Source organism: Belonocnema kinseyi, chromosome 9 (genome assembly GCF_010883055.1).
Source record: "Belonocnema kinseyi isolate 2016_QV_RU_SX_M_011 chromosome 9, B_treatae_v1, whole genome shotgun sequence".
NCBI classification, from domain to species: domain Eukaryota; kingdom Metazoa; phylum Arthropoda; class Insecta; order Hymenoptera; family Cynipidae; genus Belonocnema; species Belonocnema kinseyi.
This window is the reverse complement of record NC_046665.1, coordinates 56790053-56805742: the sequence shown is the minus strand read 5'-3', so window position 1 is coordinate 56805742 and position 15690 is coordinate 56790053. Positions and strand designations below refer to the sequence as shown.

Genomic DNA, 15690 nt, shown 5'->3' with positions numbered 1-15690 from the left:
CAGATATTTTTTTATTCGTTCATTTTTTACCGAGAATTTTCAAATGCGGTAATATTATTAACTTTGCAGCAGTGTTATAATTGGAAATACTAAAAAGTCGAAAAATTTAATTTCCGACACTGTAAAATTCCTGAAAATATTCGAAATAGAATATTTCTGAAATTATTATAAAATTGTCGAAATATCAAATTACTGAATTATAACATTTCCGAACAGTTTATTATATTACCGAATTCTAAAGTTATTAATTGATAAACTTCCCGACAGTTTATAATAATGCCGAATTACAAAAAATAAGTAAAATCCTATTAAACATCTTGTAATTTGTGTTATCTTTTAAAATTCTTTTAAAAATATATATATTTCAAATCCATCAATTCTTTTAAAATCCTCTGAAATCTCTGGAAAACTCTCGAGTTGTCTGAGACTCCTTGTAATCCATAAAAATTCTCTTTTAATTTCTGTTTAAATCCTATAAATCCCTTCAATATTATGCAATTTCTTAAAATACCTTGAAATTTTCGAATGACAATAAAAATTCCAAGAAATCTACAAAATAATTCCTATTTCTCGGAATCTTTTTAAATATACTATAATATTTCTTTCTATAATCTTTCAAATCCTTTGACATATCTGATCCTTTTCTAAAATCCCTTACAATTTTTTAATTCACAGGAATTTATTTTAGATCTCATAATTTATTTTGAAGTTCGTAATCTCTTAGAATTTGATCAAAAATTTTTAACACTTTCAAATATTTTAATATTTATAAAAATGTCCTAAGATTTCATGGCATCTTTTAATTTTTTTCAAATTCGAAATATTTTTAATTTACGATATGATCTGAAATTTCTCAGAAATTTTTAAATGGCTTGAAAGCTAGAAATTAACGAAATTTTATGACATCCCAACAAATTCCACGGAATTTTTTAAAATACACTGAAAATCGCACGAAATCCGTGAAAAATATTAAAAATTTAATTTTCTTTTATTTAATTCCTAAAGTTATTTAGTACATTCTTGAAGTTCTCTGAAATGCTTTCTTCAAATCCTGTAAATTATCTGAAAATTCTTAATCAGTTACCATTTTTTTTTAATTTTTTAAACTTTGGAACATCCTGCGATTCTCCAAAAACTCTGGAAATCTTTTAAAATACTTCTAAGGTTTTGAACCCGTATAAAATCCCTTGAAATCCCTAAAATCAAATTAAATCTGCAAAAACCCATTTAAATCTGTTAAAATCGTTGAAATCTCCTGAAATTTTTAAAAATCCTTTGAGACGTTTGGAATTTTTTAAATGTTCAAAAAACCCAATACATTATTTAGTCCATCTAGGGAAGAAGTTTGAAAAAATATATATAAACATAAGAAAAAGGTTAATTAGCGAGCAATTTTAGATCATAGTAACTTTAATGTAATTTTTTTCAAAATAGTAGCAGAATAGTTGTATCGTTAAAAAAGTTTTAATTGTTGCGTTGAGTTGTTTCTTTAATTTTCAGAGAAATTACTGATAATACTCAGAATATCAAAAAGAAATGCAAAGAAAGAATTGCATTTCACGAACCTGAGGTGTCTAATTATTTCTTCTACAAGTTTCGGCGAATGGAGCCCGAAAAATTAAATGGTCGTTGAAACCAAAGTGAATGCAAAAGGCGCAAAAAATTTAAGAAGGAAAAATACATAGCAAAATTTTGTAATTATGCTTGTATAGATTGTCCTAAAGTACTAAAAAATTTGTGTCTGTCAACGTGAAAAAGTAATGGATTATAATAAATAATAAATCTTTATGCTTGTTTTTCCTTATTCCGGCATTCTTTATTTTTGAAAGTTGAATTCTTTTAAATTGAAATTCAATTTATGTTGAATAAATAATGAATAATAAATAGCACAGAGTAATCTTTGCATTTATTCATTCGCGTTGTCCAAATCGAAACTCCTATAATTGATTTTCAAGTTAGTTTCACGATCCTTATTGAAGAGTTCTTTTATTTTCAACAACGTTTGAAAATATTAAATTTATTAACGCATCAAGCTTGCCTCAATTCATTTTTCAACTAGAAACCATATAATTCTGAAAGTTTTTAGGATAATTAAACTTTTAAAGTATATTTAAAGTTTCCTAATTTTTACACAAAAAATTACAACAAATATTATTTTTCAAAAATAAATGCTCTCAAACATTTGATTTTGTTAACTAGAATTCAGTTCCAATTTATAGAATTTAATCATAATTTATAAGAATTTCACTTAAACGAACAAGAATTGTATTTGAATGAATAAATTTCGATTTTTAATTGAATACAATTAATTTCTAATTAATTTGAATTAATAGATTTCTGTTTGCATAAACTAGAATTCATTTTGAATTAACTTGAATTCAAGTTGAATGAACTCTAAATCTATTTGTTTGTTTTGTTAGAAGTGAATTTGAAATTCTTATTTGATTTGAAAATGACCAATTTGATCAATTAGCAAATTCGAAATTAATCATCCGCTACAAATAGTAAAAAAATTAATTTGAATGTTTTCTGTTTTTAAAATAATTATAATAAGAAGTGGTATCCTAATTAACAAGAATATAAAAAGGCAAGATTCAAGTTCGCTAAAAAAATCTCATAGAAATTAGACGACAGAAGAGAAAATTAAAATTTTCCGACTGTAGGAATTCCTGCGTTAAGAAATACTTCACAATTAGATTTATCGTGCTGGGAACAAATTTTTTAATTTTTTTAGAATAAGTGAACTAAGAATTGGACAAATGATTTTTTTTTAATTTCAAATATTTGGATTGAAGCTTTAATTGAGTTGAAGCGGGCATATTCTTTATTGTCACCAGTTTTCTTATGATGAAAAGGAAGAATCTTTTAGTTTTAACCATTTCTTTTCTAAAATGAAAAAGCGCATTGTTTAATTTGGAATATTGCAGTTAATATTTCAATTCAGTCAAAGAAAGAAAAACTCTTTAATTTTCTCATCTTTGCTAAGATAATGGTTGCACACACGAAGAATTTAAAACGAGTGTATGCTACAGTTCATGTGATTGAAAAAAAAGGTTTGTTCATTTTACGAATTAATTTATTCATCAAATATTCGAAAATTAGTGATTGAAACAGATTTAATAATAATATGATCACTCTCAGTAAACTTAGAGGTCAAAAGTTCAAAATTGATAAAGGCCAAATTGATGTGATTTTCAGGCTCAACTTGACAATTGAGTGTCCCCATGCTTCAATGCACTTATTAATCCGTGATTCAAATGAAGTTACATAATGGAGAAGTGTATCTTCTCGAATTTCAGAACATGAACTTGTAATTCTGTCAACCATATTCTCACGTGTTTGTTGGGTTTTCTTTGTACACTTTGTCTTTCAGATAACCCAACAAAAAGAAATCTGGTAAAGTAAGATCTGGCGATCTTGCAGGCCAATTTATCGGACCGCCTCTACCAATTCAACGACCTTTTAAATCATGATCAAGAACTTCTCGTGCTACTGCTGAATAGTGTGATGGACAACCATCATGTTGAAACCACATGTTCTGTCGTATTTCTAAGCTCAAGTCTTTAAGAAATATTGGCAGTTCATTTTCCAAAATGTCTTGATATTTCGGACCATTTAAGCTGCCTTGGATAATTTGGGAACCGATCAGTTAGTTACGAATTATTCCACACCACACGTTGACAGTCCATGGACGCTTGTCTTCGACTTCAGGAAGCCACTGCGGATTGTCAGTACTTCAGTAGTGTATCTTGTGTCATTAACTCTTCCATGGTTCGTAAAAGACGACTTGTCAGAGAATAATACAGAACGAAAAAAGTTAGGATTTTTTTGCATTTGTTCACGTGTCCAGTGACAAAAAGCTACCTGATTTTAGAAATCAACGCCATGAAGTTCTTGATGTAAAGAGACATGATACGGATGGAATTTATTATGTTTCAAAATTTTCCAAACACTGCTCTGAGACATTCCGGAATCACGAGCAATTTCTCGTGTACTAACGTGAGGATTATTGGCCACTGCAGCTAATACAGCAATTTAATTATTTTTTTCAGTGACTTCTGTCGCACGGGTCTGTTTCTTAGGTTGAACACTTCCATCGGTAGTAAATTTTGTAATAGTACGATAAAATGAAGCAAGTGATACAATTCTATTTGGAAAACGCTGAGCGTAGAGATTGGCAGCATTATCAAGATTTCTACCAGCTTCTCCATGCATCAGAACGATTTCAATTTTTTCTCGTACAGTTGGATACTCCATTGTACAGTAGTATTCGGAATAATCTTTGATCTAACTAAAATAAGTTTTGTTTTAAATGTATTTTTTCTAATTTACTGTATTTAAGGAAAGAAAAAAGTAAACAGTTTCGTAATGTTTCGATAGTCTCCGCTGACCTCAATCTACAATAATGCCGGAGCTAAAATTTAGGAATATTCCGGAAACACTGTTAATTTAAACGTATTACTTAATAATTACTTCTCAAGAACGGGCATACGTTTTGGCATGTTTTTAAAAAATAATTATTATCAAGGACCGACTTCAGAAAGAAGGAGGTTCTACCTGTGTTCGTCGCGATGTATTTTTTTATTTACGAGTTTTTATTGCACTCGTTCAATGTTTCTGTAGCGCTTCGAAACATTCTTTTTTTCCGTGGTCAGTCATGTCACAATGAAAATGGTATATTTTTTATTATTAAAGTATATAGCAAAATCATAAGCGTCAGTTGATTGTTGGAGGGGCTTAAATATTTTGTTAAAAACTCTTGTTCAGGTTAAGTATTACTTTTTTAAGTCTCAATTTAACCATTCCATTTTTTATTGAAAATTAAGCTATTGAAGTTTTTATTAAGAATTTATCCTACATATTTGGTTTGTAAATGCAACTGTAGGAAGGAAAGTATAACTAAATTCCTAAAAAATCATATATTTAATAGAAAATTTCACTATTTTGTTAAAAATGAGTCTTTTGGATTGACAATTTATTAGCTGTGGTAGAAAATTCATCTTTCTTGGTTGAAAATTCAAGAGTCTTCCAACAATATCGTCTGTTAGTCAACATTTTTCTTGTTTTGTTTAACTAGTTTTCCAAACATTTGCACTCTGAAATTTTGAAGAATCAGTAGAATGCAATCTATTTACGACGTTTCAGCTGTAAATTGTTCATTTAACAATAGCTGATTTATATTTGCTTCTTTTAAATAAACAGTGCAATATTGCCACATACTAAAGAATATATTATTTTTCATTAAAAACATTTCTAAATTGAATGAAGATTGAAAGTATTTTCTATAATCGGCATAATAGCATTTCCATGTTTCAAATTATTTAATTCTAAGCCAAAGTACGAATTCTCCACTATCTACGGGGAAAATATATTTCAAGATTTTCACTCTAGGCATAACCGTTTTAACCAGGGCTTGGAGGAGTCAGGGGGAAAGAGGGACGTCAACTCATTGACGAATTTTCCTCTCCGCTAGGTTCAAGTGAGAAGAGCACATTTGCCGAACGAGAATCGAAAACCTCACCCGATTCCGAGCCGATATATCGACTTCCCAATCCAAAGTCGAGTCGAGCTAAAACCGACACACGATCCAAAACCGATACCGCAGGCAAAATTGAGTCGGAATCGTGTCGATATCGGAAAAGATCGCCCGAGGGCATCACTATTCATGATGAGTTGATAATGTTAATTATTTTTCTTAACAAATGCATTTTCAGGGCGCTTGTCGACGGAAACAGTCTTTTTTTCGATGGCAGCGTTTTTAATTGGGAACTTATTGAAAATTTCACCTTGAACTATTGGACACGTGCTAATCATTTTTATATAAGACATTCTAACGCGTTCCGTTATAGCTGAATCGGTTAGTAAATACTCAGTGCGTGCGTGCGATCTCGGGTTCGTTTCTTAGTACTTGTGGATTTTTCAGTGCACTATGCTTTAGACTCATAATTAACAAATTTTATTAACAATATGTATAAAAAAATAACTCCGAATATCCTTGACATTTATATTACTGATATTATTTTATTTTTTTCTGATAAATAACCAAACTTGTTTATATTCATCCAAATTGATGTGATATTATAGAGAGAATGATTTGATACCAGAAGTCCTACAGTAGCAGTTTGAGCTTTTAAAGAGGGTCCAATTTATTTTGAATACAGACCCTACTTTGACGCTAAACGTGGAAAAAACGGCCGATTTCGGCTTATTTATAACCTACTTACAGATTCCAGCCCTTACGAAGGTAGGAGATACGGCTTCAAAGTAGGGCCTAAATTTCGACTCGGGTGAAGAGAAGAGAAAAGTTACTTTTCTTATATTTTGTTCGATTCGTGAAAACCTACTCCATTTTGTCCATAAAAAAAACTTCTTTGCATTATGCTCAACACTTTTATATTAAATATAATAAATTTTTATGTAACTCTGCCTGGGATTGCTTATTAAGACATTCCAAAATAAAGTGCAAATTGTATTTATCGTGTTTACCTTAATATTCGTTTCTTATTTTGCATTAAATTATATTCTTAGCTAAGCTAAAACATGTTACATTCCAATAAATTGATATCATTACAATGTATAATATGCATGGAAATTAAAACATACTGATTCTTATTTCCTTGTTTATACAGAGATTCATTATGTTTAATCTTGTTTTTTACGATTAAAGAAAAATTAGGCTTTATGTCGATAAAATAAAAATATTCGTGAAAAATTTGTAAATTCTTGTTCGTTGAATAAATGTTGTCTCAGTTATTCTCGTAGCTTGTATCGTTTGCACACAATTTAATATTTTGATTCTCAATTTTGTTTTTCATGAAGAAAACAAAAACTACTCATCCTATAAAAAAAAGTGATTTATGACAAATTTCTAGATCTCTTTTAGTTGCAAAATTTTTGTCGACCTATCTCTTTTCGTATTATGCTTTGTTTTAACTTATTTAGTTGTTGTCTAAAATTGTATCAACAACGATCACGCCGGACAGGCAGACACCCACGTAAAAACTTGTTTTTCTGACTCAGGGGGCCTCAAAACATCAACATTGGATAAAATTCGCGAAAGTCATTTTTCGCATTAAACTAATACTTTCTCATTATCGATGAGAATGAAAATCATTTTTTTTTTTTGATCAACATTTGAATTTTCGATTTTTTAAGACAAAATTCAAAGAGCTAATAAAAGAATAGTATAGGGCCTTGGAAAAATAACCTTTTTCTCTTCACGTTTTTCTATATCACGCTTTTTTGACTTCAAATGTCCATTTTCGTTTGGTTTTTTGCATTTTGAAAATCCTATAACTTCTGTAATTTTGATTTTATCCAGACAAGCCATAGAGATAAATTGTGCATATTTTTATGTGCTATAAATAACTGTCGATAGAATTTTAAATTTATGAAAAAAGCTGTCTCAAAAATTTTGGAAAAGCTTTAACTTTTTGAATTGTTATCAGAAATTGCTGTTTAGCGTACGTGGACATTTTTTTTAAATTCGCGAAAGTCATTTTTTGCATAAAACTAATACCTTCACATTATGAATGAGAATATAAAAAGAGGATTTTTGATGTTTTTATATTTTTAAATATCGACAATCAAACTTGTAATTTTGAACATTGTAGGTGTGAGTATGGTAAGGGTGGTTTTTTAGTGGTCCTGACAAAACATTCTCACTGAATCCAGCATTCGTAGGATAAGAGAAGCAGATTTTTTATGTTTGTATATTTTCAAATATCGACAATCAAACTGGTCATTGTTGACATTTCAGGTGTGGATATAGTAATGGTGGCTTTTAGGGGTCTTGCTAAACAATCCCATTGAATCCATAATTCGTGGGGTTAGAAAAGAGGATTTCGGACGTTTTTATTTGGTTAAATATCGACCATCAAACTTTAACAAGGTAGGTTTGAATAAAGGGTGATGTGTAAGGGCAGGTAACTGTATAAAAACATTTGTATTCGACAATCCATGCCGGAAAAATATTATTTTTTGGGCATCTAATTGATTTCAGGAAAACAAAAATTAGAAAAATAATTTTTTTATTTCATTCACATGAACTTTCACAACTGAATTATATGAAAAATTGAACTAATTTCGTTCTAGAAAATAAATCTTCTTCATTGAAGAATCATCACTTTGTTTGTAAATGTAATTGTTTTGTTGCAAAATTCGCTTTTGTCGGATGAAAATTATTTTTTTTTATGCAATCCTGTCAAAAAAACAAGAATCCAAGGACCAAATTTGGACAACAACGAATCAATTTTGCGAAAAAACAAAAACTCCGTGCACAGTTTTTTAGGAAAGACATCGATTAGGTCTAAATAGCACGGGTTTCATTTAAAGAGCAAAATTTACTTTAAAAAAGAGGACTACCAATGGGCGCTCTTCTATCACCGAGTTTAACAAATCTAGTTATGCACGACCTGGAAACAGTTATTTTACCGATAATGGCTTTCCAAGCACCGTTGTATGTCCGCTATGTCGACGAAATATTATTAGCCCTGTTGGAAAACGAAGCAGAGAACCTTCTACAAGTTTTTAATTCGAATGATTTTCAAAATAAATTCAAACTGGAGAAAGAAAAAAATAGGGCGATAAACTTCCTGGATGTAACTTTTCACAGGAATCACATTCAAGAAATAAACTGCATTTGTTTGCGCAAACCCACGGAGTCTGGTAAATGCCTAAATTTCGATTCCAACCACCCACAAAAATACAAATAAGTGTAGTTTTCAGTATTGTTCTCAGAGCCATTATTCTTTCCGATAAACAATTTTATCAAGACAATTTATAAGTGGTGGAGGACAAACTTTGTGACAACTTTTACCTCGAAACATTCGTTAGGGAGAATATTAATTTCAGAATATATATTTTGGCTTAAAATGAACAGCGTCGAGTTGATGAAATATTTTTAAATGCGGAAATTAGGTTTTTTTATCAGCGTTTCATATATGGAAGGTCTATCTGAACGCATTACAAGAATTCTCGGGCAGTAAGACATAAGTACTGGATGTAAAAACAAGAGATACCTCTTGTCGGGTTTGAGGCCCACTCAAGATGAATTAAACAAATTGCAAAATTGTAAAACGATTTATATTGGTCAAACTAAACGTCGTTAGAAGGATGAGTTAAAAATAACAAGAGAGATATAAATGAGGTCCTTAATAAACAAACAATGCTCACTAAGCACAGTAATGAGAAAGATCATTTTTTTGATTGAAAAGATCGATAATTCCTGCGAATGAATGTCACTATCGCAAAATTCTGGCGGCGAAAATGTTTTATATTGCTGGTAATGTGAATGCGGTCAATTTAAGAACTGATGTGGAAAAACTTTTTAACATATACTATCCCGTTGTGAAGCGGAACAAGTTGTGAGAACCCGTGGCCACTACGATCGTCGCACCCACAAGCGAACCGACGATCGGTCCTCTCATTTTCAGTCTGTTTTACTGCCAGAGCCCTTTAAAATTAAAGCATTTTCCTTGCGAATTTTTTAATTCGTTAAACTGGAGGACCTCTGAGAATGATTTTGCAGTTTGCTTCGTGATTTGAAATAGATTGTATGTCTCTATTTTTTACGTAAAAAACTATCCTGTTATATTAACAGAAATCTGTTGTATTTTTTCATTCGTTTTCGTTTGTGTTTTTTTAATAATGAACTTCCTCTCAATCATATGCATACATTTTTTACCAATTTTTTATTGTGAACTGTTCAGGCGGTGCTGACAGTTTACGTTTCGACCCCCCCCCCCCCCCCCCCCCCCCAATCCAATTTAATCCATGGCTATTTAAAGGCAACGTCTGTCACTGGACTGAAAGCGAGAGTTTGGTGTATTGCATACTAAAGTTTAATTTTAATTTGACTGATTTTTTTTTTAACTTTTTAAATTAAATATCTAGAACCGAGGATGTCCCCTTTTAAGTATCAAAACATTTGCCCTTATTTTTATAAAATGCATGTTTTGTAATTACATGGAATACTACGCATAAGACCCTAATGGCAATAGAAAAATCCTTTAAACAAAAGAGCTTTAAACGTTCAAAAATTAAACAACAAAATCGCTTTACTTTAAAATATCCATTATTTATTATTGTTAAAGTTTATGTTTTGTCGCCGAGATACGTTCGATCTTTATTACCGTGAAGAATGTCAAGTTTCCCAGACCCAGCGTGGGTCATTGCAACTTTTTCGGAAAAGATGGGGGGGGGAGCTTTCCTAACTTGTGAGTGGAATATCTGCGTCAGCCGCACGAAGTGACAAGAGAGAAAAGGGTCATGGCTGTTAGCTGATTGCGTTAAACAATTCTCCATGGCGTCGAAATGTGAGAAGCAAAAGTTATTTTAGTTCATTGTTTAATGCATTTTTTTCGTGTTCGAAGAAGATAAATATATGTTTCGAAGCCGTAAGTACTTCATACATCATTTTATTTAGAGTAACCTTGTATTTACGCGTTCCAACAGTGTTTTTTTTAAGTCGAAAAATATTACTTGATAGGTTAGGTGGGATTGAATGCAATTCTCTAATTTTCGTCACCCTAATAATATTTTTTGTAATAATTTTGTAGATAATTTGTGTTACACGAGGCTGTACAATTAAAAATCAAGAATGTGAGGTACAAGGACGACAGGAAGGTGGACCCGGTATCGCACAGTTTTCTGTTTGCAACGTAAGTATACTGTTCAAAACAAAAATCATTTCTGCAAGTCCGGAAGTGAATATGAATTATTTTACGAAGCGAAAAGAGGAGTATCAATTTTACCATCATTATCTTTGAACTTTTTGAAGAAATATTTTTTACTTTCATTGGTAGAGTGTCAACGATTAAGATTTTTTATCATTACGTGAGTGTGTGATACATGTAAAAAACAGTAAACTGTGAATTTTACAAGATTTTGCTTTCGTAACTGATAATGAAACATCCGCTGATTATCATAATGCATGTTTTCTATGATTTTCTTGTCTTTTATAGGAATGTTCATGAAAATAAAGTTTTAAAAGATTGATTTTGAACTGCAGGTTTAGTGGTATTAAACACGTACCTACTTTAAACGGTAAAATATCTAAATCAATAAAAAAATTATTTGTCTGTTAGTCTATATGTAAAAATGTGATTTGTAAATTATAATAACCTGCATACATATTCATTCCAAAAGTGAGGTTTATCAACGAAGATAAAAAAAAATCCGTTGATCCAATTGCGAATTCTATTTTTCTAAAAACATTTCAGATTCTTTAAAACTAAAACAGGCTAACAAAAAAGGCCTTGTTTACCAGGCGTAACAAACATTAATATACGTTTTCTTTCGTGTGCGTGTGTAATTGAATAAAGTAATAACTAATTGCAGCCACCTTTCTCCTAAAAATAATAAGAGATATAATGCTTATGTTTTGATAAAAAAAGTTAATAACTAATTTGTTTCTTATTTCCAATTATCTCCTTATCATACTAACCCTATCGACCCTGTCATTAAACTTATCAAATAATAATTAATTAAATCAATTATTGAAAAAATATTAAATATTTCAAATATCCTAAAATCAAAATTGGTAAAGATGTCAGAGTTGAAGTTTTTCAAATGTTTGGTTTGAAAATTTGTGGCATAAAAATTTCAAATTTATTTATTTTGTTTGTTTTGTTTTTTCCAGCAAGAAAGATTAAATACGTGGCAAGACTCTAGTAATAAGCTAGCTGAATCACCCCAGATTTTGAAAAAGGGCGATAAAGTCTGTAAACTTGATTTTGACTCTAATTTATTCATTCGGGGAAACCGTTTCCGCAAATCTTATCTGAAACCACGAGCCATTCCCACGCCTTTTCCAAAAGTGCATTTGCAAGATTTAGATATTGATACTGCAATTAGACGTCAAGGATGTTTTACAGCATTAGATGCACAACAATTTCTTGGTTGGGATAAAGAGAATCGCTTTGGCGAGAAAAAAAAAACAAATCTCAACACTGTGAAATTCGCGATGAATTTTATTCTGAAGAATTCAACAGTAGTGAAAATGGAGATTTTGAAGAGTTCTCAGTTGGTTCTAAAGAATTAAATAACGAATTCACATCTCCAAGCGGCTCGTGTTTTAAAACCTATAGTTGATAATTTTCAAAATAGAGTACGTAGAAAACGAAAACTTCCTGTGAAGAATAATTATGATAAGGAAAACAAAATAAAGACTTCCAAATTGTCTACTTGATGCCTTTTTTAATAAAAACTACTTTTTTGATCCTTGAAATTTCTGTCATTCTTCAAAATGTTACGCTTCAAATTCCAGTTTAATATTAAGATTATATTTATAATTATTTGTAAAAATAAAAGGTGGCTATCATTTTATCTTATTTTAATTAAGTATTAAAACCGAAACTGAGATGAATTTGAATTTATTCTTTAATACATAAAGCAGGATTTAAAAATTATTTTCTAGGAATAAAAGAAAATCTTTTACTTTCCTCGAATATTCATGGTTTTCCCCAAAAAATTAATTATTTTTTTATGATAAATTATGACTGGTTACTATAACAGCAGGCTCAAGGTAAGTGTAACAACTATTTCTTTTTTAATTGAGGAAATCTTGAGGTTTCGATCTTGAAAAGCATATAAAATTAGCAATGTTTTTTTTGCGCCTTTAAAATTGTACAGTTTTCCATTGTGATTCTTTAAAATTGTATAAATTTTAATTTTTGCGAATTAAAAGTAAGATTTTTTCATCTTTAAAAATTAAAATTAAAAATTAGGTGCATTTTCAATTTTACAATTAACAATTAATTTGTATGCTTTACATTTGACTTTTCTTCAATTTGGAAGACTTGGAACTGAAAACTTGACTTTTCATAATTAAAATCATCAACATTTAAGAATTTTTATTTATACATGTTTATACGAGTTTTAAGTTTTACAATGATAAAATCTTTAATTCTGATGCTCTACGTTTAAATTTTCTTCATTTTCTAAATCTTTTGAATTAAAATGTCGGCCTTTAATTTTAAATATTTAAGAATGTTTATTTGTGCATCTTTAAAATTGCAGACTGTCCATTTATAATTCGTCAAAAATTAAGAATTTTGAATATTTTCAAATTAAGGGGTTTTCATTTGGACGTTCTGAAATTAAAAATAATGCGAGTTTTCAGTTTCACAATAAAAAATTCTATAATTTCGATGCTTTCAATTAAAAGCTCTGAATTCTTTTTTAAACTTAAAACAGCAATCTATTGAAATATTGCAAGCATTTGATAAAATTTTCATTTTAAAGCCTTTCGACATTTAAGTTTAGCGCTGAAATAGGCAAAACTCTTTCGGCTCTTGGCGACAGTACTTCGGGCATCTTCGTGGCTGTCGCAGATATTTCACTCAAAAGTTAGGATAACTATTCCGAAAAAGTTGCCATGCTTTCGTAGTAGTGATGCGATATCGAAAAAAATATCGATATCTTAAATATCGACATATCGGAAACTAAATATAAAAAAAATCGATATATCGGTTAAAAAATATCGATACTATCGATATTTTCGATATTTTTTATTTTAAATGAAAAAATAATTATAATGAGTATAAAAATATTATTGTTAAAACAAATTTATTAAAGAAACAAAATATTTTAATATAATAATTTTTGTATAATCATTCTTCTCCCCAAACCTGCAACAGAAAGTAAGTTTGTACAAAAACAAAAATATCATTTTCTATAACCTTATACCAAAACATTTTGTTTAAACAATAAAGGACTTACAATTAATATACATTGCTAAGTGTTGCATTTTTATTTGTAAACTCCTGCAACACAACCGTTGGAATTTGTTGCTTTGGTTTTAAATTCCATATCTTTGGTTGATTCTTGCGAGTGTTGTTTCGCCTAATTAAACAAAATAAATTGGTTTTAATATTTGTAAGATAATAAATCTAAACAAGTAGTACCCTTCTTTTTTAAAGAATACAGTAACTATATTTTAAATAAGTCTCCTGAGTTAGACAGCAGTAACTGCGTGGAAGTCATTCATTTAGAATGTAATTACTGTTTTCTTATAAAAAAAAGAATATTGTATATAAGGGGTTGTCCATAAGCTAAGTTAACAATTATACACAATCCCCCCACCCCGAGAAGTAACGTAGCCCAATAACTGTATAAACACACAGGACAGAGAGATATATATCAGGAAAATAGGATAATAATGAAGGACAAAATTCTTTCAAATAAAATTAATTTAAATACCATATTGAGTGCAATATGAAACACTTTAAATTCATAAGATTTTAAGTTGAAATATATATTGCAATTTTAACAAAATACATGAATTTCTAACCAAAAATATAATATTGAAATTTTGAGATAAAAAATAAATTTTTAAGAAAACAAGAAAAACAATTTTCAACAAAAAAGTTCCATTTTTAAAGACAAAGATGAATTTTCTAGCAAGAAGATTAATTTTCTCGCAAAAAAAAGATACATTTTCAACAAAGTACATAAAATTTCAACAAAATTGTTGAATTTTAATACCAAAAGAACGAAGTATTTACAAAACAATTTAATTTTCATCCCGGAAATATGATTTTTTAACAAAAAAGTTCATTATCCACCAAAAAGTTCATTTCTCTTGAAAATAGTTTAATTTTTAACCAAATAGTTAAATGTAATTAAAAAATATGAATTTTTAACAAAACAGTTCATTTTCAATAGAATCAGATTGAGTTAGGACAAAATAGATGTGTTTTTAATGAAAAAGTATGAATTTTGAGCCGAGAAGATTAGTTTTTGACCAAAAAGACAAATTTTGATCAAAATACATAAATGTTTAACCAAACAAAATTTTTTTAAATAAGACTATCAATTTTTAACCAAAAAAGGAATAGTTACAATATTAGTTTAACAAATTATTTTTTAACAAAAAAAAAAGAATTGTTAACAAAATAGTTAGATTTTCAAGTAAAGAGGTGAATTTTCAACTAATATGATGAATCTTTAGAAAAATGAATTTTCAGCAAGAGTTCAACCCAAAAGATGATTTTTAACTGAGAAGATTCATTTTCTAAAAATGGAATATTTAAACTTTCTATCAAGGAAATGAATCTTTAACCAAAAAAATGAATTTTTTTGTCAAAGTAGTTCACACCCCCCCCCCCACACACTGTTACATTCCAGTGCCCCCCCATAGTAACGTAGTTTTTGGACGGAACCTAATAAATACCCCAAAAAAAGTAGTTTGTTTAAAGTTGCTCCTTTCATGCGATTTCTTTTATCCATCATTATTTGCCCAGTTTTGGAGAAAAGCCTTTCACAAGGCACGGACGTTGCCACCACGCTGAGGTACTTAAGAGCTATTTGCGATAAGATAGGGTAAACAGATGTCATATCCAACTATGTGCGGATAGGGTCGGATTTGAATGGAGTAATTGGGCTCTTCAGAAACATATTTAGTTCTTCTGTTACGGAATCGCTATCGAGGAAGCTGTCATTTTTTTGGCTCTGAACTTTTTTCACCAGGCCATGATGTACATTCCATACAGAAAATCCCGGCTTTTCTTCTGTAAGAAAAAAGTAATCTTTACTAAATACTTAAAAATAAAGAACGAATTTTTTCGTGAGATTCTTTTATTTATCTAACTGGTCATCATGATGCTGGAGCTTTACATGTATTTAGTTTCAAATCTGCTGTTCCGACATATATTTATTTTAAAAAGGTATAAAATAAAAGTCAAGTCA

At 29.7% G+C, this 15690-nt stretch overlaps 2 protein-coding genes and 1 long non-coding RNA gene across 3 annotated transcripts in view; 1 reads left to right on the top strand and 2 right to left on the bottom strand.

Annotated features, from left to right (window-relative positions):
• The first annotated feature begins 10259 nt into the window (after nt 1-10259).
• LOC117180035 lies at nt 10260-12185 on the top strand. The gene is made up of 3 exons (XR_004467988.1): nt 10260-10397; nt 10560-10661; nt 11642-12185. It is a non-coding gene; the product is annotated as an uncharacterized LOC117180035 (long non-coding RNA).
• A 1544-nt stretch (nt 12186-13729) lies between these two features.
• The window catches only part of LOC117180146, a 4823-nt gene continuing 2862 nt past the window's right edge, over nt 13730-15690 (bottom strand). Inside the window, exon 4 of the mRNA XM_033372490.1 lies at nt 13730-13845. Coding sequence (XP_033228381.1) covers nt 13802-13845 — 44 coding nt within the window. The 3' untranslated portion in view covers nt 13730-13801. The remainder of the gene's footprint in view (nt 13846-15690) is intronic.
• Nucleotides 15224-15690, bottom strand: part of LOC117180145 (zinc finger BED domain-containing protein 4-like) — a 1811-nt gene continuing 1344 nt past the window's right edge. Inside the window, exon 2 of the mRNA XM_033372489.1 lies at nt 15224-15512. Coding sequence (XP_033228380.1) covers nt 15346-15512 — 167 coding nt within the window. The 3' untranslated portion in view covers nt 15224-15345. The remainder of the gene's footprint in view (nt 15513-15690) is intronic.